Source organism: Balaenoptera borealis (assembly GCF_965194805.1).
Source record: "Balaenoptera borealis genome assembly, chromosome: 13".
In the NCBI taxonomy this organism is placed as follows: Eukaryota; Metazoa; Chordata; class Mammalia; order Artiodactyla; family Balaenopteridae; genus Balaenoptera; species Balaenoptera borealis.
In genome coordinates, this window is record NC_138870.1 from 102,195,397 (window position 1) to 102,218,368 (window position 22,972).

Consider the following 22,972-nt stretch of genomic DNA (forward strand, 5'->3'; position numbering starts at 1 on the left):
AGAAGCTGAGTCAGAAGTTGGCTCTGTCCAGCCCCTCCTGATGAGTCCCCACATGGGGCTGGTGGCCCAGAGGCTCTGGAGGGCCCGGGTCCTGCAGATGTCCTTTCTGGTCATGAAGAAGGTTTGAAGACTTTGATCAGAGGCGGGCAGGAGCTGTGGCGTTTCCTGGGAGGGACCCGCTCAGCTCGTCCAGAGCTCCGGATGGAAGTTGCTCTGTTTTCACATTTCTGACGAAGCAGATGACCTGGCCAGGCGCCCTCACCGCAGGCTGGGGTCCTGCCAGACACAGTGAAAACACATTCCTGAGCCTCAGCCTTTGAGATTGGGGAGTGCTGTTTTTGCCACCAATGGTCAGGATTTGGCATCTCTTAACAGATGCCTCTGGCACGGTGACATCCCCTGGGCCCACCATTTGGCTGCTCCGGTCAGTTGTGGGAAGGGGACGGCTCCCCATGTCCAGGGTGACCTCGTGACATGCCCCAGGCCGGGTTCCGGTCCAGCCCAGATAGTCACTGACTTTGGACACTGGGCCCAACATAGAATCCCTTTAAGCCTCAGTTTCCTCATCTGTAATATGGGGCTAGTGGCTTCTGCTCACTCCCTCCTAGGATGTTACTAGTGGCACGTGAGGTAAGGCTGACGCAACTCGGGAGCCTCAGAGAGGCACTGGCTGCCTGGGTTCAAAGCTCAACTCCGTCACTTACAAAATGTGTGACCTTAGGCCAGTCACTTAACCCCTATGACTCTTCCCTAAAATGAGGATAATAACACTACTTGCCTCATTTAATTATAATGAGAAGCAGGTGTTTCCTGCAAAACACTTTAAGGGCTGTCATATAGTGTTTGCCATTATCATTATTATGCTTACTCCTGGGATTGTGAATAATAGGTATATTAAATATAATCTCCTATAAGTAAAAAAGCTGGCACAGGGCTCTGCTCCAGAGAGCAGCCAGTGGAGGGCCAGGATGGCCTGGTCCCCCCGACCCTGGTTGATGGGAGGCCTGGGCACCCCTGTCTGTGGATGGGGGCGGCTGGGGGGCCTTGGCCTTCACCGTGCTGCCTTGGGATCTCCTGCAGACATTGATGAGTGTGTGACCGGCATCCACAACTGCTCCATCAACGAGACCTGCTTCAACATCCAGGGCGGCTTCCGCTGCCTGGCCTTTGAGTGTCCCGAGAACTACCGCCGCTCCGCAGACACGTAAGTCCCTCGGTCCCCGCGATTGTCTGTCTGTGTTGGCCTTCCTGGGGGCCCGGCTCCCGGCCTGGGCGAGTAGTTAATGAGCCGTGCCCTCCCACGTGGGTCTTGGGAAAATCAAGGATCCCTGGTTCTCAGGCGCCTAAATGCCAATGAGACTGGTTGCAGAAAGTGAAGGTAGTGACCTCATATGGGCCCAAGGTCGGCCTGCTCCCAGACTCGCCTGTGCGTGGAGCCACGGAGAAACCCCGGCCCTCTTGCTCCCTGGGGTGAAGGCTTGGGCAAGGGACAGCTCTCTGGGCCTCAGTTTCCTCATCTGTGACATGCAGATAGCAGAACCTGCTCTGACTCAGATAAAGGTAACGATGACTCTGGGTGAGCCGACGTGACTTGTTGGGGTGTCATTGTTAGATGACCCCACCTGAAAACCAGACTCTCTTCAGCCCAGTGACAGCGTGGGAACAGCACGAAAGGTTCTGTGTCCTCAGCTTGAAGCTGTGTGTCCATATGTCACTGTATGCTCACTCACTCTCAGGCCACCGGGATGTATCCTGCTGGGGTGTCCAGGAGCCCTGTTCCTCAGGGAGCAGTGAGTACCCTCTGGTCTCGCCGCACACGACCCCATCCCTTATTTATCAGATGGGTCTCCTTTCGTGCCCCTGGCAGTTGTTTAAGGAAAAGCTCCACAGTGGGAGCCGATCTCAGGAGCGTGGATGCGTGACCCCTTCCCTCCAGCCCTGGGAAGTGCTCAAAGCCAGCACACAGCCAGGCTGCCTGGGAAACTTGGCCTCTTGGCCTTGGCCCTGGTCAGTGCCATCTTGGCGGGGTCCCAGGCCCCAGCGTCCACTTGCTGTTCTGGCCCCGCCTCCACTTGCTGTTCTGGCCCCGCCTCCTGCTGGCCGAATGCCAGAGCAGGAGACGCTCAGACGGCTCCAGTGTTCTTCCTGGCGTCGGGGGTGTTCATCCCCCGGCCTTGCCGCTCCTGCCCCCCGCAGGTCCTCTCAGTTTCCCCAGCGGGCGTGCTTGCCAGGCAGGGAGAAGCCACTCCAGAACTGGGTTTGCCAGCATTCCAAAGAGCCTGTGGGTTATGCAACAGCTAAGTGGGCAGTGTCGGTGCTCCCCTGAGCTGTGAAGAAAGATCCGTATCCTTAATTTGAGGCTGCGCTGCTGTGTGTCTGCATTCCCTCGCTCCCAGGCCCTTGTCTGTGTCTGGGTCTGAGGATTCTGGAAGACTGGCTGATTGCTCTCCATGTATAACTCACACACGATCACGAAAGCAAAAGGGGCGGAGGCTGCCCTGTGCAGGGTCTTCACGCCTCCTAAGCTGGGGGTGGGCAGGCCGGCAGGCTAGCGTCGTGTCCTGAGGTTGTGGCTGAAGTTGCCCCCTGCCCCCCACCGCGTCGATGCTTGTGGTGGAATCCTTCGCCGCCCCGCAGTGCCGGCGAAAGTCATTTACTTGTTTGGGGAATGTTCTCCGTGAGCCTGTGCAGGCACCTGGGCAGACAGTGGGCCCACAAAGGCCCCCCATCCCCTGCTCTGAGCCCCCGAGGAGCACATGCAGAATGGCAGCGGGCAGAGTGCAGGGGTACTGAGACCAAGGAGGGCCCCCCTCTCTGGCGGGGAGCACGGTCGGCAGGGGGGCCTGGAGTTGGCAATGCTTGAGTGGAGGGGGAAGGAGGAGCCGAGTTAGGCAGAGGGAGAGGGAGCGAGGGGTGGGATTGGAGCGGGGCTGTGGACCTGCATTAAAGGGGAACAGAGGAGTCCTGGCCGTGAATATGGGCTATTCAGCGAGGAACCACGTTCTGCTGACCGAGGGACTGATGCTCCAGGGCCTGGTCTGTCTCCATCCCAGGGGTTCCTCAGCCTGCCCCCCAGGGGATGATAAAGAGGGGGCTCCGTCATTCTCTGTGTTAAAAGGGCAGGAAGTGAGCCCCTACCCGCAGTCAAGGTGAGAGGGGGAGGATGAAACTCCAGGCAGCCCCTCCAGGGGAGACTGTGGCCCCATTGACCAGCATGCCGCTCACCAGCGCCACCCAGCGGCCGGAGCAGAGGCTGGGAGGCGAGTGGAGCTGGGAAAAGGTGTGGTCCCCGCACTGAGGGTCCTGACTGAGCCCCTGTGGCTGTTCTCGGGCCTCATGGAGATGCTGTCTGGCATTGAGATGAACGATCTGGCTTTGGTGTCCGGCTCACTCAGGTTTGCCTCCTAAGCTCAGTCAGTTCCAGGCCCCTTGACCTTGACCGTGACCAGGTCCCGTGAGCTTCTTGCTGTAAAGGGGGCGGTGATATCGCCCTCCTGGGTTCCTGTAGGGTGACCTGCGATTGTGGGGCTGAGCCACCTCCATACCGCTTGCCCTGAGTTCAGCCCTGGGGGGTGTGGATAGGCGCCCCAAGGCGTGTTTTACTGCCAGTATTTATGGGTGGAGGGAAGGTGGGCCCTGGTGTCCAGGTTGGGGCATGGCCTGGGAGGCTGCCTGGAGGAGGGAGGAACCAGGCCTGGGTCCCATCCTGGCTTCCGGGCCTGGCTCTCCTGTTCCTCGGTGCCATGACCTTGGGTCTTGGTCACCCAAGGGCCCTTTTTGCCTCTGTAACACAGTGTTGACAATCCCTGCTTGTCAGTGCCTGGAGGATTAATGAGGATTGGCGGTAACGCTCCACGTGCCCAGCCCACGGCCAGCATTGGTGCCCAGACAGCAGTGGTGGTGAGGAGGATGAAAACTGGCCCCCCTGGTCCCGTCCTCAGAATCCAGAGGTTCCTCAGAGCAGCTGTGCAGCCCTTGCTCTGCTGCTGCCTGTGTGCCTGTGGGCTGACTGTGTGACTGGCGGGTCTAGGGTCGCTCAGCCCTTAGATGGGAAGACGAGACATGGGCTCCTGAAGGGCTGTGTGGTCCTGGAGCCGTGCCTGCTGCACATGGGAATCTGCCTAGTTAGAATTTCTCCTTTGTTAACCCTGCTGAGGAATCATGGACCAGCCAGGAGCCCAGCGTCAGGCACAGGAAGTGAGGGCCGGGCCTGGAACCCCAGGTTGAGGGGCCATAGGGGGTCTCATCCTGGTTGCCTCGTCCCCGTTGGGGGGGTTCCTCTGGGACCACAGGAGCACTGCTAGCTTAGGGTGAGCACGGTGACAGGTCACTGACACGTCATGTAGACCAACGTGGGCAGGACGCAGGCCGGAGCTCCAGGTGAGGAGGGGCCGACCCTCTCTCAGCACTGCAGACCCCTCAGGCTGGAGTTTTCTACTTTACAGCCCTTTTCCTTCTCCACAAAAATCCTCTTAAAGAATTTACTATCTGACCTTCAGAAAGCAATTTGTAAAATTCAAAAAAGCTGCATTAGGAAGGACCCAGTAACTGGCACTTCTGTGGTTAACATTAAGGGAGCCTTTACAGGCAAGATTTGAGTCTCTCTCTCTCTCTCTCTCTCTCTCTCTCTCTGTGTCTCTTTGTCTTTCTGTCTCTGGGCCTCAGCCTTCCCTCTCCCACACAGCCTCCTTCTGGCCAGTGGTAACTGGAACATGACCCAGCAGGCTGGGCCGCAAACCGCGGGGCTGCGCCTCACGGACTGACCGGGCTGTTAAGATCCCGAGCACACAATTCCCTCCTCCCCACGGGAGGAACGTTCAGTGTCCCAGAGCCTGGGGTGGGGCCGAAAACATCCTCTTTACCCCCTCGGCGGGGCAGGCCCCTGACACCCGGGGTCTCGGAAGCCAGAGCGAGGCTGGGCAGCCTTGGTTGGCACAGCTGTTCGACCCCAGGCGGTAATGCGGGTGGGCAGAGCGGGTGGAGCCCTGCCCCGGCCAGTTCCTGGGGCTTGTGTCCAGAATGACAGGAGCCTGAAAGTCAGGGAAGTGCCAGCAGGGATGGCTGCGAGCATCAGACAGCCTGGGGAGCGGCCAGAATGGCCGTGCCTCCCGAGAGAAGGGACTGGCCTTGAGGACCTTTTTTCTCTGGCGTGTGGTGGCCCTCAGTAATTGCATTTTCATGGAACTTGGGGTGTCCTGATCAAATTCGTTGAACTGAAAAATCTGGGCACAATGTTCTCTCATGCGGGTCGAGATGGAAACCAAGGTGCGTGGTCCCGGGGGTCCCGGCCTCCTCTGCTCCGTAATAGATGCGGTGGCGACGGCCCCTCCTCTGTTTAGACACACCGGCTAACAAAGACTTTGCTGCCGTCCCCAGGCTGACAGGCAGTTTGCCAGAGGCAGTTGTTATGCTTTCTGAGATGTTTCGGCAAGTATGGGGGAGAGCAGGATAGGATAATTGATGTTGGAACTGACCAGGAAAATCAGGCCCGTATTTACTCGTGTGCAGGTAGAAAGCATGTAGGTGTCGAGCTGGTACTGGAGATGAAGCCAGAGAGCCACAGCCCCACCCTTGGGAAGCAAGCAGTCTGAAAGGAGCCAGGCCCAGAAAGGCCCAGAGTGAGGAAGGGCTTGGGGGCTCCGCTTGGTGACCCTGTGGGGTTGGGGGTGGGTGGGGACCACTGAGGAGGAAGGAGTATCCAGCTCTCTGGTGTGTGATGCCAGAACTTCATGCACACCTCATGTTCCCTGCCTTCCACCCATGCCGGCTTAATCCTCTGGCGAATCAAAATCCTGGCCTTGGATATGGGAGACGTGGGAAAACTTAACGCACATGAAGGAGACGCTGGCGCCACCTGCTGGCCAGATCCACCAGGCCCTTCCTGAAGCAGCTGGGGCGTGTGTGTGTGTGTGTGTGTGTGTGTGTGTGTGTGTGTGTGTGTGTGTGTGTGTGTGCACGTGTACACACAGGCTTTGAAGTGAGACAGGCCCACTTTGCTTCTGGCATTTAGTACAGACCGTGGAGTCGTGGACAAATTACATGTTCTCACTGAGCTTCGTCAGTAGAATAAGGAGAACCAGGTGGGACAGTGAGGTGAGCTTGGGGAAGCAGAAGCCCCAGTGTACCCAGCACGAGGCCAGGCCCCGTCCCTCGGTTTCTCCACAGTCACCTGGCGCACTCCCATCTGGCCTGGACCTGGGTGTCTTTGTGAGGGGGCACTGCCCCTCAGCAGCACGCATGCCCGCCTTCTTTCCTGCCTCTCCCCTCTGCCTCTGAGCCCCCTCCCACGCAGAACCCTCCTCTTCAGTGTTCCTGATCCTCACCCACCTTCACTAGCCTGGAGCTCATTCCCAGGGCCGCCCTTTCTAAGAGCTCAGAATGGTAAATGGTCAACTGAAAGAAAGGATTTTACATCCTGGACATAGGATGTAAAAAGAGACAGCGCTCACAATAAATGCCAAGTGTAAATAAGTCCTAGTTGCCTAACAAGAGGCATGGAAACTAAAAAAGTTGAAATGGAGGCGTGATAGAAGACTAGGACAGTAGATGATCGTGGTTGGAGAATCCAAACACAGTCAAGGTGGCAGAACTTCCTGGGACGTGCTCTGTCAGGTCCCGTAGGGCTCTGCACCTTGGCTCTGCTTCTAAGGCAGTTGCCTTCAGAGTGTGATGGGCCTGGAGTTCAGGAGGCAGAAGATAGGCCCTGTTCTTATCATCTCACAGGAAGTTAGAACCTGTTCCCATCCTGTCACAGGACGTTAGAACCTGTCCCCGTCCTGTCAGAGGACGTTAGAACCTGTCCCCATCCTGTCATAGGACGTTAGAACCTGTCCCCATCCTGTCACAGGACATTAGAACCTGACCCCGTCCTGTCAGAGGACGTTAGAACCTGTCCCCATCCTGTCACAGGACGTTAGAACCTGACCCCATCCTGTCAGAGGACGTTAGAACCTGTCCCCATCCTGTCACAGGACGTTAGAACCTGTCCCCGTCCTGTCACAGGACGTTAGAACCTGTCCCCGTCCTGTCAGAGGACGTTAGAACCTGTCCCTGTCCTGTCACAGGACGTTAGAACCTGTCCCCGTCCTGTCACAGGGCTTTAGAACCTGTCCCCATCCTGTCACAGGGCTTTAGAACCTGTCCCCATCCTGTCACAGGGCTTTAGAACCTGTCCCCAACCTGTCAGAGGACGTTAGAACCTGTCCCTGTACTGTCACAGGACGTTAGAACCTGTCCCTGTCCTGTGACAGTAGGTTAGAACCTGTCCCCATCCTTGTACAGGAAGTTAGAACCTGTCCCCATGCTGTCACAGGACGTTAGAACCTGTCCCCGTCCTGTCACAGGATGTTAGAACCTGTCCCCGTCCTGTCACAGGATGTTAGAACCTGTCCCTGTCCTGTCACAGGACGTTAGAACCTGTCCCCGTCCTGTCACAGGACGTTAGAACTTGTCCCCATCCTTGTACAGGATGTTAGAACCTGTCCCCGTCCTGTGACAGTAGGTTAGAACCTGTCCCCGTCCTTGTACAGGAAGTTAGAACCTGTCCCCATGCTGTCACAGGAAGTTAGATCCTGTCCGCATCCTGTGACAGGACGTTAGAACCTGTCCCCGTCCTGTGACAGTAGGTTAGAACCTGTCCCCATCCTTGTACAGGAAGTTAGATCCTGTCCCCATCCTGTCACAGGAAGTTAGAACCTGTCCCCATCCTGTCACAGGACGTTAGAACCTGTCCCCATCCTGTGACAGTAGGTTAGAACCTGTCCCCATGCTGTCACAGGGAGTTAGATCCTGTCCCCATCCTGTCACAGGAAGTTAGAACCTGTCCCCATCCTGTCACAGGACGTTAGAACATCCCTCCATCTCCGTCTCAAGCCCTGGTTGGCCCTGTGGACACAGACGGGGAACTGGGCCTAGAGCACAGGGCTTAGCGAGGGAAGACGGGGAACAGACCTCACTGCCTGAGCACAAATCTAGCTTCCTCACTCACTCTGTGACCTCAGGAAGGCCACTGACTCTTTCAGCCTCAGTTTCCCCATCTGAACAATGGCCCTCAGCCCCCATCCCCATGCGGGTGTGATCGCACTAGCGAAGGCGTGATGACCAATAGCTGGGCGCTCCGTAGACGGCTGCAGCCGGACTTGCCGGCGTGCAGACACTCACTTCGGGGGTCGTCTCCGAGACCCACTCAGGAGCCCTGTGTCGCCCTGACCACTGTGTGGGCGAGGAGCCAGGAGCCTGGACGACACTCAGAGGGCAGGGTGTGCCTGGTGAGGACAGCCCGGGGTGGGGCTCTGCCAGTGAGAAGGGGACACACCTCGCTCCAGGCACAACCCTTGACCCCAGCCACCCAGCGCCCCCTGAGGGTGTTGGAAGAGGCTAGTGCCTGAGCCCGCGGCCCGGAGGTCCCCGGCACCTCCCACAGGTGAGTGAGGGGTGCTCTTCCCGTTGGCTGACTGGCCAGAGGGGCGGCGGGAGGCCCCGCCCAGCGAGCCCCCGCTTCCCCACCCCCATGCTCTGTTGTTTCTCCGCTTGCTGGATGGGCCCTAACCCTCTTCTTTCTCTCTGTCCACTTTTCTTGCAGCCGCTGCGAGCGCTTGCCTTGCCATGAGAATCAGGAGTGCCCCAAGCTGCCTCTGAGAATAACCTACTACCACCTCTCTTTCCCCACCAACATCCAAGTGCCCGCCGTGGTTTTCCGCATGGGCCCCTCCAGTGCCGTCCCCGGGGACAGCATGCAGCTGGCCATCACCGGCGGCAACGAGGAGGGCTTTTTCACCACCCAGAAGGTGAGCCACCACAGTGGGGTGGTGGCCCTCACCAAGCCCGTCCCCGAGCCCAGGGACTTGCTCCTGACCGTCAGGATGGACCTCTCGCGCCACGGCACCGTCAGCTCCTTTGTGGCCAAGCTTTACATCTTTGTGTCCGCAGAGCTCTGAGCACGCGCTTTGGGCCGTGGGGGGGCCCCCTCTTGTTGCTTTCCTCACCCTCCCCTCCGGGATCCGAATAAAGGTTCAGCGGGCGATCCCACACAGCATGGCTGGCGTGCCTTGGTTTTATTTGGTGCGGTCGGGTGTCTCTGTGCTGCTTGTCCCCGGTGGGGAGGGGGGAGCCGAGCACCGCCTGGCGCCCCCAAGGGTGACCAAGGAGTGTTTTCCGTGAGGAGTGTGCGCCCAGGGGCCCCCGTTGGTGGGGGTCACATTCCACACCGCCGGAGCCCAGGCCCGGAGAGAACGAGGCTCGGGTGTTTCATCTGACATGATTCTCTCTCCTCCGCTTGTGTTTATTAGCCCAGAGGACGAGGTGACGAACGCCCCCAGGGATGACTGACCTCCGTCCCCTCTCACTTCACAGATGTGGAAACTGAGGCCCAGAGAAGGGGAGGGGCTTGGCCGAGGTGACGTGGGCCATTTGTGGTAGAGCCGGGCCTAGGAGCCAGGTCTACTGGCCCCAGCTTCGTTTCCTTATTGTGTCACCAGGAGCTGAGCCTTTAACCGAAGCAAGAAAGCTCTATCATGAGACTCAAACCTCCCTTTCTGTTTGTCTTGATGGGAAACCCGAACTTGTGGAAAAACACTGAATGCAATCGCAGCGTCTTGGATGCAGCCCTTAGCTAAGTGAGGTCGGTTCCCTCCACTAAGGTTCTCAGCTTCGTACCAGGAAGAGGCAAAGGACAGCACGATGAATGTGCCGCTCGTGGGAACCCCTAAGGCAGCGTCAGGTCCTTCATATGCGTTACTTCCCATCCTGTGGGGCAGGTGTTTCATCCCAAGAGAGACTCAGAGGGGGCGAGTGATTTGCCCAAGATCACACATGGGTATTGGAACCTCGGTTTGCTGACTACACAGCTTTGACTCTTCCACCATGATCCCAGCCAAGTCCCCAACGTGCCTCTCAAGGCCCTGCATCATTTAGTGCTAATGTCCATCTCCAGCCTGACCTCAAATTGTTCTCCCCTCGCTCACCTCCCTGGAGCCACACTGCCCAGCTCTTTGCTGCCTCAGGCCCTTTGCACATGCATTTGCACCCTTGGCCTGAATGTTGGTTAAACCTCAGCCTATATGTTCCTATCTCAGCTGGGCCTCCCTTGACGACATCCTTTGGTTATATTCTTCTGTCAGTCTTTCTCATAACACTGCCTTTGAGATGTTCATCACAGTTTGCAGTTCCTATTTATCTGTTTTACTTTTGTCTTCCCCACCATCCAGAAGCCTCCATGAAGGCAGGGACCAAGTCTGTCTCATTCAGTGCCGTGTCGCTAGCTCCTGGCAGGGCCTAGCACACAGTAGGTGCTCTACCCCTGTCTGTTGAGGGAATGGATAACTTCCTGCCAACATTGCTTTACATGTCTAGCATTTCTGTGGCTGCTGGCGCTGTTTTCAAGCAGAAATGTGAAGGGAAGGCAGAATGTCAAGAGGAATCAAGTAAAGGTTACTGGAGGATCCTAAGGTCCTTCCTACAAGTACATGGAAGGAAAGTGGGGAAAGGGCCCACCTTGCTGTCTAGTGGAGAGGACGGGTATACAGTTAACACTATGCCCAAGTGCCCTATGACAGAGGCAGCGGTTAACTCGCCATGGGAACACACGCATGCTCCTAGCCATTCATCTCCAAGCCCCCACTGTCTCCCAGACCCCTCTCTGAGCATCTCTGGTCTGGACTGGCTTCCAGTCTCCTATCTTCCAAGCTGAAGCCAGAGGACCTCTCTGAAGGACCAGTCTGGTTATGTCCCTCCCCTCTTTAGAAACTTCTATGATTCTTTCACTAGCAGATGAAGCCCAACTCCCTTGGAATGACATTCAAGGCCCTGCCTGCTGCAGCCTCTGCCCGTCTTTTCAGCTACATCTCCCTCCCGCTCCCCACTCTAGCTCACCCCCTTGCTTGTGTTCCAGTCACACAGGGCTCTTGTCCTTCTCTGCATGCACTTTCTCTTGGCTTTAGCATGTGCCATGCCATCCTCCTGCAAACTGCCATCCTCCCTGAAGTCACCTCCTCAGTGAAACATTTCCTGAATCTGAGATCTTCTAGCGCCGGCCGTACTCCGTCAGAGCAGTTACCCTATCGTTACTTTTTATCGTCCCCACTTCTCTGGGCCTTTTTGAAGGCAGGGATTGTACCTGTGTTCTCTACACTTTCAGAATGTCTGGCCTGTGGAAGGAACTCAGTAAACATCCGAATAAACATATGGATGGATGGATGGATGGATGGATGGATGGATGGATGGATGGATGGATGATGGATGGGTGGATAGTATTTTCAAGGCTTAGTTCAAATATCACCTCTTCTGTGAAATCAGCAAGACACAGCAAGGATTCATCATGTATTCAATTATTATTTTATCATGGTCCAGATTATTCAGGCCAGAGAAGCACTTTTCCCATAGGAGTGTTAAGATGGGGGGAAAATTCTCGGGGGCTTTAGAAGCCAGAATCCCCTCTACAACATTCCCATCAACTGACAATCCAGCTTTGTTTGCACTCGCCCTTGTTTGTGGAACTCCCTGCCTCTTAAGGTGGCCTGTTCCATTTTAGGACACCTCTGATGTTTCTCCGTGTGTACCTGAGTGCACATGTGGGGGATGATATCTGAATTACCTGACTGCTCACCTCCCTGCAGTTCCTTGAGGCTACTTAGCAGTATTCCTGGATCATCCTGCTGAGATCACACAGTGCAGAAAAAACAAACCAAGCCAGCAAACCAACCAAACAAACAAAAACACAAGAGTTTTAATGTCCTTCTTGCCATTTACTAGTTCTGTGACCTCGGATAAGTCATTTGCCTTTCAGAGCTTCAAGGCCCACTTCCTGGATTATTTTGAACATTACGTGAAGTTACTTACACACGAGGCAGCGTCTGGCACGTGGTAGGCAGTTAATAAGTGTTGGTTTCTCCACTCATTGGAAGGTACTTGAGGGTTCAGTTGGATCTTGATTTAAATGGGGAATAAAAGTTCAGAGGGTTTGTAGAGCTACCATCACTTCCGACTCCTGGACCTGCGTGTACACTTTTTTTTGGGGGGGGTGCTGTGCCAAAAAGCACAGTGTGCTTTGCGGCTTGTGGGATCTTAGTTCCCCGACCAGGGATTGGACCTGCACCCTTGGCAGTGAAAGTGCAGAGTCCTAACCACTGGACCGCCAGGGAATTCCCATGTGTGTGCCCTTCTGACTGTCACTGTACTAAAGCAAGCTCCCAAGGGTGGAGGGTAATAATTATGATTATCGTTATTATGCTGATGAAAATAATAACAACTATGACAGCTAACACCTAGACACTGCTTTCTGTGAGCCAGACACTGTGCCAAGCACTTAACTAACCCTCACGGAGCCTTGTGAGGAAAGTGCTGTTATGATCCTCATTTCACAATGAAGACATCAGGGAGAGAGAGGTTAAGTAACTTGCCCAAAGTCCCAATGCTGATGTAAGGTGGGCCCGGGGTTCAAACCCAGGCAGCCTGGCTCTGGATTCTGCTCTCAGAAGTGCTGCCCCATGCTGTGAAGGGGACAGGGCTACCGGGATGAGTCAGTGCTCCTCAGCTTGCTATTCTAGCCTCTTCTCAGAAAGCCCTGCATACCAGCCCCGTTCTAAAATTCCCAAGTGGAAAACAAAGCATTTTATTAGCTGAGGAAGGAGGCAGTGTGGTGTAGAGGAAAAAGCTGTGAAGGTTAAATGAAGTGATGTGTGCAACTGTCCAGCACAGACATCAATGAGGTCTGAAAAACCACTGAAAGAGGCGTGAACCACGCCTCTTACTCAAATTTCAGGAAAACTAATTTCACATAAAAATGATCAACTTAAAAGTATCCAGGTTAAATCTCATAAAAGATATTGTAGGAAAAAAGAGAATAAAGAACAGAGTGATATCCTTCTGGGTAATGAAAGTACACCAGGAAGATATACTCACAGACTAGATCAAAACTGTAGCCTATATCAAAACAAATTAAAAGGATTGAGAAAATTAACAGAGGTTGGGAAAGTGAGAGAATCCCCCGGCCCCTGTGGTGTGGGTAGAGGGGTCACTTATAAAACTCATGCTCCTGTTTGCTTTGGTGTCCCTGGTGCCTGACACCCAGCAGATGCTCAAAACATACTTGTTGAACAAGTGAATGAATGAATGTGATTTGCAGTTGTAGAAACTGAAGCTCCCTGGTCAGGAAAAATGAAGGAAAAATGTAAGCCAGAATTAGGAAAAAACAAGAAATGTAGTGATGGAACTCAAGAAATAATTTAAAATTAAAGCGGAAAGCAATTTCAGAAATAAATACTTAAGGAGAAGTTGAAAAGAAAAAATTTATGAATTGAAAAATGAATAACAAAAGAGATGAAAAGGCTTGAAGAGAAAGTGACAGATGTTGAAAATAGGCAAAGAAGATCCAACATACATACAGATAATAGAAATCCCCGAAGAACTAACCCAAAACAAGGGAGGGGAACAGTAAATACTAAAAATGATAAGTCATGAAACTTTACAGAAATTTTAAGAAAAAGATTTGAAATTCCATATTGAAAGAACACCCAACATACCTGAAGATATTGACTCAGAGCAACCAACACCAAGACAAAGAGAAAACAAAAAAATCCCTGTGCATTTGGGCAAAAACGGCAAGTGACTTATATGGGAAAAAATTATATTATCATCAGACTTCTTCACAGCAACACTTATGCCAGAAGGAAATGAATACTCAGGATATTCAAGAAAACGTAAGCCAAGGATTTTATACCCAACAAAACAGACTTTCCTGTACAAAGGGCACCAACTATTATCAACATGCGAGATTGTCAACATGCAAGCACTAAACAGAGTTACTCATAGAACTACAACTAAATGAGCGCAATAAGAAAAAAGGGAAGTATGGGGACTTCCCTGGTGGTCTAGTTAAGACTCTGTGCTTCCACCGCAGGGGGCACGGGTTCGATCCTTGGTCAGGGAACTAAGATCCTGCATGCCACGCGGTGTGGCAAAAAAGAAAAAAAAAACGAAAGAAATGGCTCGCTCAATGTAGAAATAGCACAGCTATTTAAAAATTGTAGGTAGAATAGGGAGAACATATCCAAAAACATTATTCTAATTAATTATGTTAGTGGTAGTAATTTTAGTATTGTTATTCTGAGACTACTGGGTCACATATGAAATATACTAAATAAATAAGTATGGAATATTCTGTCATCTCCTGTGTTCTTAAGAACGAGGATTTTGATATGGAAAAAAGGAGATTCCTTTGGTATATAGAAGAGATTAAGTAAAAAACTATGTGGTTCTTGTTTTGAATTGTCAATATCAGTATGAACTCATGATGTAGTTTATCTTTAGAAATGTCCACTGAAAAGCCTAGAAACAATGACCAACTCAGTAGGACTGAGCATTCCTGGTATCCAGATTGTGATCTTGAAATACCATTTTCTACTAAAAAACAAAACAAAACAAAAAACAAACCCAACACTTCCTGGAGAAATAGCTGGGGCAGTAAAAGTGTAAGATGAGGCTGGACCGCCTTGTCAAGCCAGACAGCAAGAGAACCATCAGAGATTCCTGGGGCCAGGTCAAAAGAACTTGGGAGCTAACCCGATTTACCCTCTGGCCAAAGATGGGAAAACTTGAGCTCCAGTAAAGGATAGTAATTACAATGGGTTGAAGTCCATCAAATAGTTTAAATCTATGAGTTCATACTGATATTTTTAAAAAATCAACTGATAACCTCTGGATGCTGATCGCTAGTTCATGATCCTGAAAACAGGTCAACACAAAGAAAGAATCAAGCCTTAATGTTGCTTTTCCTCTATGAACGATACCCCCTGGTAACCAGATAGTGTATGAGGGGAAGCATCTCTTTACAGAAGTATTCAAACTAACAAGTGAAAAAGAAATTATAGACTCGGACCACAGCATTGTGCCATCCCCGATGAGTCACTGGATCTGGACCCTGAGCATTGGCAGCTGCTGACGTCACAGAAAGGAGATGACCAGACACCACGTGCCTCCGACGGAAGACACACCACCACCTGTCATTTCGCTGAAGGGCCTGGGTCTGCATCTGATCAGGCGTCTGGATCCGGCTGCCAGTGGGCAGGGAATGCAGAGGTCAGGGGAACACGCTGGGCTGCGCCATGAGGATGCAGTCAGCAAGGCCAGAAGCTATGGAAGCTCCATAGCTCAGATGCTTTGCTTCCCTAACAGGTAAACTATATGGAAAATGAAGGAATGGAGAGGAAACCTGTAGGTTCAAAAGGACTTTAGAAAAATATAACAGGAACTTCCCTGGTGGTCCAGTGGGTAAGGCTCCACGCTCCCAATGCAGGGGACCCGGGTTCGATCCCTGGTCAGGGAACTAGGGCCCGCAAGCTGCAGCTAAGAGCCCGCATGCCGCAACAAAGATCCCACGTGCTGCAACTAAGACCCGGCGCAGCCAAATAAATAAAAAAAGAAAGATATAACAAAAAATTTTTAATGGACAAGTTTAAATGATAGTGTCTCGAGATGCACACTTATGTGACACAGATGTAAAGGAACCCAGGTAGGTGATTGCTAGGATAGTCAGGACAGGGGTTACTTTGGGGGTGCACGAGGGGGTTGAGACGGGTCTGGGGCCCACGAAGGGGCCTCAGGTGGCAGGTGAAGCTCTCTTTCTTGACCTGGGTGCTGATTATAAAGTGGTTTGCCTTATAATACTCATTCAACGGTACCTTTGTTTTGTGTAGCTCTTGCATTTGTGTTTTATTTTATGATAAAGAGGTTTTAAAAATATGGCCAGACCTGTAACAAACTTGGGCCCCTTTTCCTTCCTCCCCGTCCATCGTGTGACACTGGAGATTTGACCGCTTTGTGCTGGGCACCAAGCTGGGTGCTTTACATACGCTCCCTCATTTATTACCCCTGCAACCCCCCGACCCGAGGCCCCAGGAGAGCCGGACCCTGTCTCCCTTGTTTGCTTTGGTGTCCCTGGTGCCTGACACCCAGCAGATGCTCAAAACACACTTGTTGAACAAGTGAATGAATGAATGTGATTTGCAGTTGTAGAAACTGAAGCTCAGTTCGTATAGTTGACAAATAGCAAAGCTTTGCTTATCCCAGCTGGGACAGACGGAAACCGGGGCGTGTCTCGGGGGTTTGGGTTCTGGTCCAGTTTGCAGCAAGGGCAGAGAAGCATCCCCTTGGAGCAGCCGGGCTGCGGAGGCCAGTGCGGGTCTCCGACGGAGCCCTCTCTGGGACAGGTGGTCCCACCCGGCCACCTGCTTCTCCTCCCCGGACCCCAGTCTCTGTGGGAGTGCTGGTTCCACCTTTCCCATCGCTTCTTGTGCTGTGGTTCCCCTCAGGCTCCGCCAAGAGAAGACAGACACCGTCCGCTGCATCAAGTCCTGCCGCCCCAATGACGTCACCTGCGTGCTGGACCCAGTGCACACCATCTCCCACACTGTCGTGTCGCTGCCCACCTTCCGCGAGTTCACCCGCCCCGAAGGTGAGTGGCCGCTCCCACGGCTTGGAACCGGCGTAGGGGTCCCGGGGGCGGCCATCGTCTGGAGGAGCTTCCTTGCCAGGCAGCCCCCTTGCTGGAGTTGAGAGCTTGGCCTGCAGGAGCCACTCCTTGGTGGGATGTGGGTTTGGGGTTTGGAATGTACACCCCTCCCTGCCTCTGCATCTCCTCCGTGTCCCCAGACTACGTGGCAGTACCGTTCCAGCCCATTCCCAGCTCTCAGTTCGGGGGTCTCTTCTTAGGGGTTACAGTTGTTCAACAAATAGCTATTAAGTGTTGATTCTGTGCCAAGCGCGGGGCTATGGGGGCCTCCAGGAGGCAGTGACTCCACTCTGGGTCCTGAGGGGTCAGTAGGAGGCAACTTAGTGAAAGTGGGGAGCACGGAGAGAGGAGGGCAGAGCAGAACCTCCGGAAACGTCTGGAGGTGAGTGGGGAGTGTAGACCTTTGAGGAACAAAGCCAAGTTTTTCTGGCTGGAGTGGTGGAAGGCTTGGCAAGAGAGGGGCTGAAAGGGTGGGAGCAGGAGCCTGCACTTGGAGTTGGGGCTTCAACTCCTAGGCTTTGGGAGCCAGTTGAGGGTTGGGACTGATGCTATTTGCGTGCAGAAGCATCATCCTGGAGACCGAGGGGCAGATGGGCTGGTGCGGCCAGACCAGCTCCAGGGAGCCCAGCAGTAAAGCAGTCAGTGTGCCCTGCCCGCAGGCAGCTCCTGGCCTGCAGTGTAGACCTGCCATCACAGCCCCCTTTGCACACGGGTAGGTCCAGGGCAGCGGGCTCCCGGCGCCCGGCAGAGGGCTGTGGACGGGGTGCTGCCCCGTATGGCTTGCTTCGGGGTGTGCAGCCCACGTGCCAGGGCTGGTGTGGTCTCCAGACACCGCCTCCCTCTGTGGAGGCCATCAGAGGAGCTCGCCATGAGGATTCACTCAGTAAACATCGACTGAGCCTCCGATGTGCCAGGCTTGGGCCAGGCTCTGGGACACAGTGATATGAAAGAGCCCTCTGACCGTCTCAGGGAAGACGGACAGTTTGCCCTGTGTTTACACACGGCAACGGGGTCCTGGAGGGTAATGCAGGTGCACATGCCGGAACGTAGAGCCTGGCCATGGGGGTGGGAGGGCACCAGAGGCACCCCAGGGATGTGCTTGCCTGCGGGAGCCGGTGGCCCTTGCCCCACCTGCCCACTCGTTCCTCTAGAAAAAGGGAGGCACAGAATCTTCGCAGGGTGTGAGGACTTGGGTCGGAGAAAATCACTGACTGCTGTTTGCCTTGTGCAGAATGACGGGTTCCACCAAACCACAAATCCTTCCCAAATCCCTAATGGCCGGTTTTGTGGCCTCCTGGCCAGTGCTGGTCCATAATTTTGTTCTAGCGGGAGCTGGGTGTGGTTAGAGATACCTGTCAGCGTCTTGGGCCCAGGCAGTCCAGACCTTGACCATTAGCGTTGAGAGGACCCTTGATGGGCACTGGCGGGCTGCCTCATTCACTTTACAGATGAGGAAACTGAGGCCCAGAGAGAGGACATCCCCCCCTCCCCGAGATAACACAGAACGGGGGTAAATCGGGGCCTCGCGCTCCCCACCCAGGGCAGGCTGCCGGCTTCATGTCAGGTGGCCCGGGAGACGGATACAGCCACCAAACTGCCCGGCCCGGCCTGAGAAGTGGCTTCTGACCCACATCACTGTGGGGCAGGGGACCAGCCTGCCCCCTTGCCCTTTCTGACCTCTCGCCCATACCCTATCATCCAGCCCCCTTCTCCATCTTCCCAGCTTCAGGGAAACTCCTGAATCATCACCAGTTACTTCCTAGCACCGGCCCTGCTGCCGATCAGCTCCATGACTTCAGGGCAGACTCGCAGTCTCTCCAGGCCTCAGCTTCCCCATTGATGAGAAGGGGGGACAGACTATGATCTAGGGCCCCTCGGGGGCCCTCCCCCTTCTCCATGCACGGGGTCCCTCGTGTTGGGTCCTTATTGCCTGGGGGGGGCATTTCCGGGGTCACGGGGCCCACGCCGTGCTTCTCTCTGCAGAGATCATCTTCCTCCGGGCCATCACGCCCGCGTATCCTGCCAACCACGCTGACATCATCTTCGACATAACAGACGGGAACCTCCGCGACTCCTTCGATATCATCAAGCGCTACATGGACGGCATGACCGTGGGTGAGTGGCCGGAGACGGCAGGTCCACCTAGATGCCCCCTCGTCCTCCCAGCCAGTGGCTTAGCCGAGGCCTGTTGGGAACCAGCCCGGCTCCCATCTGAGTCCCCTGGTCCTTCAGGGCCCAGCTGGACCCCCCCACCCCGTACCTCCCCCAGCCAATCACAGTGTGAGGAGCATCCAGGGTGGTGGCGCCGCCAGATCTCGGGGAGACCCCTGTGGGCTCAGTCTCCCCACCTACAAAGGGTGGATTAACTAGGTCTCTGCGTCTCACAAACGTGGATTTCAGACGAGGTCACACGGGTAAAGCGCTGGTCTGGGGGCCCAGCACAGCTACCCCATCGTGGGAGCTGATACGATCTTTATTCTTATGGTGCAACAGAGGAATAGCTAATGGGCGTCAGGGCCTGGCTCGCCTTGCAGGGTGTCCAGTCTTGTCCCCTCCCGCGTGTCATTGGGTAGGAGGGCCGAGGTCGCATCAAGGCGCATGTACAGCCCCCCACACACACACACACCCCTCGAGATTCAGCGCCGAAGGAGCGCTGGGGTGGAGGAGGACTTGGAGAAGGGGGAGGGGACGGGCACTAGCAAGGCCCGGAAGGGGAGAAGCAGAAGCGGGTGCGTCTGGGAAGCTGTTCACGGTGCCTCTCCTGAACTGTCCCGCTTTAGAGACTTCAAATTCATGGAGAATGAAAACCATCACATCTGCCACTTGGGACTTAAATTTAGACTCGCATTTTCAAAGCAGCTGAGCAACTGAGGGCCAGGCCTGTCCTCGCCTAGGCCTCCGTTTCCTCGTCGTGAAGGGGGTGGGCAGGAGTGGGCCTCGTGGTCTCTTAGGCCCTGGATTTTGTGAGGTCTTGAGCGCCCACTCGGCTGGTCCTGGAGCCGAGCATTTTCGAACATGGTCTGTAGGTGGCGCTGTTGGATCTCAGAACCCCGGTCCCCGAGGCCCCCAGCCCCGACCGTTGTCGAGCTGAAGACAGGGAATGGTTATTCCCCTGTTGCCAAAGAGCCATCTATAGCGACTTTACAAGCTCTTAAATGGGTTTGCATGTTATAAACAAGACTGAGTCATCTGGGGGGCCCCCACCCCCGGCTCCTCCTCCGCTAGTTGGCAGCAGGAATAATTAGTTAATTACAATTAATGGTACATTAGCTCTCACTGGGATTCCGAGGGGAGGGCGTGCAGTTTGGTTGTCAGCAGGCTTAAACCTTGCCGCTTGCGCTTGAGTCACTGCCCACCCTGGGCCTCAGTTTCCCCCTTCGTTAGGTGAAGAGACACTTAAGGGACCTTCGGGCGCCCGGGGATGAGGGCAGACGGGAGGAAGTAGGGTGAACACGCCCACAGAAGCCCACCTTGGGCCTGTGCTTGGCGCTGGGCCTGCAGGTGTGGCTTCAACGCAGCCCACCCCGGGGCAGTTCACAGCTCTTGGAACTACAGGAGTTGGAATCAGAACCTTCCGACGCACTCATTCATTCTTTGCATTTCTGCATTCTTCCCAAGCCCGCCCTGTACCAGGCCCTGGGCCCGGCCTTGTGGGTACAGAGATGGGTCAATACCACGCAGCCCCTGCCCCTAAGGGCTTTGCATTCCACCGGGGTGGGAAGGGGGTGTGCGGCGCATAAACAGATCATCAAAACGCGGTGGTGGAGAGACCGTGACAAGCCTGTCCAGCTGAGGCCTCTCTGGGGGCGGGCTCTGTACAGTGTGTCTGTGCCTTCAGTTCCCAGCTAAAGCCTTCCTGCAGTGACCCAAGCCAGGGGCTGGGCAGCGGCCGGGCCCAGAGCCAGTGCTCAGCAGCACATTTTTCTAGCCGCATCTATACTCCAAACAGAACCAACCTGGGAGTCTCGATTTCTTGGCTTCCCATCCGCTGGGGCAGAAAATCCTGGCATCTCAGAGCCTGGAGGCTCCTGGAGGCCACCTCTTCCAACTTCTTCTTTTGCAGAGGGGGACACCAGAGCAGCGAGGGGGCTGGCCGGTCTCCCCAGGGTGACTCGGGGTAGGGTGGGGAACACGACAGACCCCTGGTGTGAGAGGCGACCCCCAGGCCGCAGAGACAGAGCAGCCTCTCCTCACTGTGCTTCGTCACATGGGCCCTGGTCTTTGGATTCTGGTGCTGGGGGAGGGCCCAGGCCGGCACTTGGGAATTCATCCTGCCTGTGGTCCGGCTTCCTGGGTAGGCCTGGCCTCTTCAACTTCTCAGGACGTTTGCAGGATGTCCCGTCCGGTTGGGCCCCTGGAGGTTACCGATGCCCTCTCCCAGGTGGAGGACCAAGGCCAGAGGGGGCAGGGTCTCGCTGAGGTGGGACCCAGGCTGTGCTGGGCTCTGGTCTCTATACCTGCCGGTCGCTGCCTTGTTTCTCTGCATGGGGTCTCTTCCCTGGGCTTCCTTATCCCCACCTCCTTCCTGCTCCTCTAATGCACCAAATAGCTTCTGTGCCCCCCAGGAGCTTCTGGGCTCTGGGGGTAGCCACCCTGGCAGACGCTGGCCGTGGACACAGGCCTGTCCACCTGCGATGGACTTGAGACCAGTCTGAGCAGCCCTGGGAACCACCGCTGGGCACGCTCACCCCCGCATCCCTGCTCAGTCCTTACAGATGCCTCGGGGGATGGGATGTGATCGTCTCCCTTGGGCAAAGGAGGGAGCGGAGTAAATGACCGCCTGAGACTGAGCAATGGAAAAACCACAGGGCCCGGGTTGTTTGCAGACTTGTTAACGGATGAGGGAGCGATGGCCAGAAAGGGCAGGAGGCTTGTCCTAGGCCCCCTGGTGCTGGGGGGCAGAGCAGGCCCAGAGCCCAGTCTGACCCAGACGCCCAGAGTTGGAGCCTGCGGACGGCTGGTGTTGACTTGGGCAAAGTTACCGAGAGTCCGTTTCCCAGAAAATTACCCAGCGTACAAGCCGCCGTTGAGTTCATTCCTCCCCCAAATAACAGAAGAAGAAGAAAGTACCCCAAGTCGATTAAGAACCGAAAAAGGCCAGACTTTCCCCTAATGTATCCTTTAAAAACCAGTTCTTCGCAGGGATAAAGGCGGCTCTGAAGCAGGGCTGAGCTGCTGTCTCTGTAAAGCCCCTTGCAGACACCCTATTGCATTCCTCTTTCACCAGCTGTCAATGAAAAATGAAGAATGCATTTTCGACCTGTGCGAAAATGCTCTATTAATGCCTGAGGTATTCTCGGGCCACTACAAAGCCTTCCTTATCCAGCCCCGGTTTCATTCTTCGCTCAGCAGAGTACCGGCTGTAATCGGGGGCTGCTCCAGAGGGGGTCTTTCAGGTAATAGCTCCTGAGAGATGACTCAGGGGGACCCTGGCGAGGTGGGCGCGGGCAGTGTAGCATCAGCCGCCGGCAACTGGGGGCCACCCCTGGACTCCCCAGGCCTCTGGGTGGCAGCTGGTGTCTGAGCCTCAGCCTTCCCCAACCCCTCCCTGCTCACTACTTCTTTTTAACTGTTTTTCTAAGGAGGGGAAGAAGAAGTCCGTCTATATTGAGGGTCAGCTTGGCCAAAATTTCTGCTAAAACCTCCCCAAAGCCAATAGGAACTAGGCAGGGCTCAGCGGAAGCTGCTTTTTAGACCCACTGGTTGATTTTGTGAACAGCCCTCCTGATCTTTGGCTGGCATCACTGTTTCTATAAGAAAAAACTGAAGTGCCGGCCCGGGGTCCCACGGGCTGCAGTTGACAAGCAGGTGTGCTGCATGTTGAGTCTGTACTGGGTTGTTCCCTGAGGTCCTCTTCCTCCGCTGGGTCCCCTGAGAAACAGGAGCACGCCTGTCCTCAGCTCCTGGCGAGGCACCGTGGCAGCCAATCCTGCTCCCAGTAAAGTCTGAATGAATGGAGATCGGCTGGCTCACCTTAGAGATGCTTACCTGTATTAGGTTGAGGAGTGATATTCCCTAATTACAGACACCATTATTGTCATTCGATGAAATGATTACGTGACACACCCTAGCAGCGCCTGGCACACAATAGGTGTGCTGGAAATCAATATTAATGGAACCCAAACCTTTTCCGATGCTGTCTGTACTGAAGCAAGATGTGGGGCCTCTAAGTTTGCCCGGTATGTACCACCCTCGTAACAATATCCTCACTCCCCCTCCTAAAGGGAACCAAAAACTTTTACATTTTGAAACAGCATTCTAAGTTTCATCTGTGAGCATATATGGGTTATTATCCTATTTCAAGTTAAGTTTGAAAGTATCAGTGGCTGGGGTGGCCCTTTTCTGGCAAAACACAGTGGAGTCTCTGCTGCCACAGAGGGAGCACTGAACTTGGGGTCAGATGTTCTGGGCATAATTCTTGCTTGATTCTCTGTTTCTAGCTGTGTGACCTCAGGCAGGTCTCATAAC

At 54.6% G+C, this 22,972-nt stretch overlaps 1 protein-coding gene across 2 annotated transcripts in view; it reads left to right on the forward strand.

Annotated features, from left to right (window-relative positions):
- The window catches only part of FBLN1 (fibulin 1), an 80,239-nt gene that overhangs the window by 43,140 nt on the left and 14,127 nt on the right, over window positions 1–22,972 (forward strand). Inside the window, exons 14-16 of one of the 2 annotated variants that reach the window (XM_082350833.1) lie at window positions 1,081–1,204; window positions 16,305–16,447; window positions 18,488–18,619. In XM_082350833.1, coding sequence (XP_082206959.1) covers window positions 1,081–1,204; window positions 16,305–16,447; window positions 18,488–18,619 — 399 coding nt within the window. Of the gene's footprint in view, window positions 1–1,080; window positions 1,205–8,581; window positions 9,035–16,304; window positions 16,448–18,487; window positions 18,620–22,972 lie in introns of those variants that run through there. The other variant, XM_082350834.1, reaches the window with a different exon arrangement.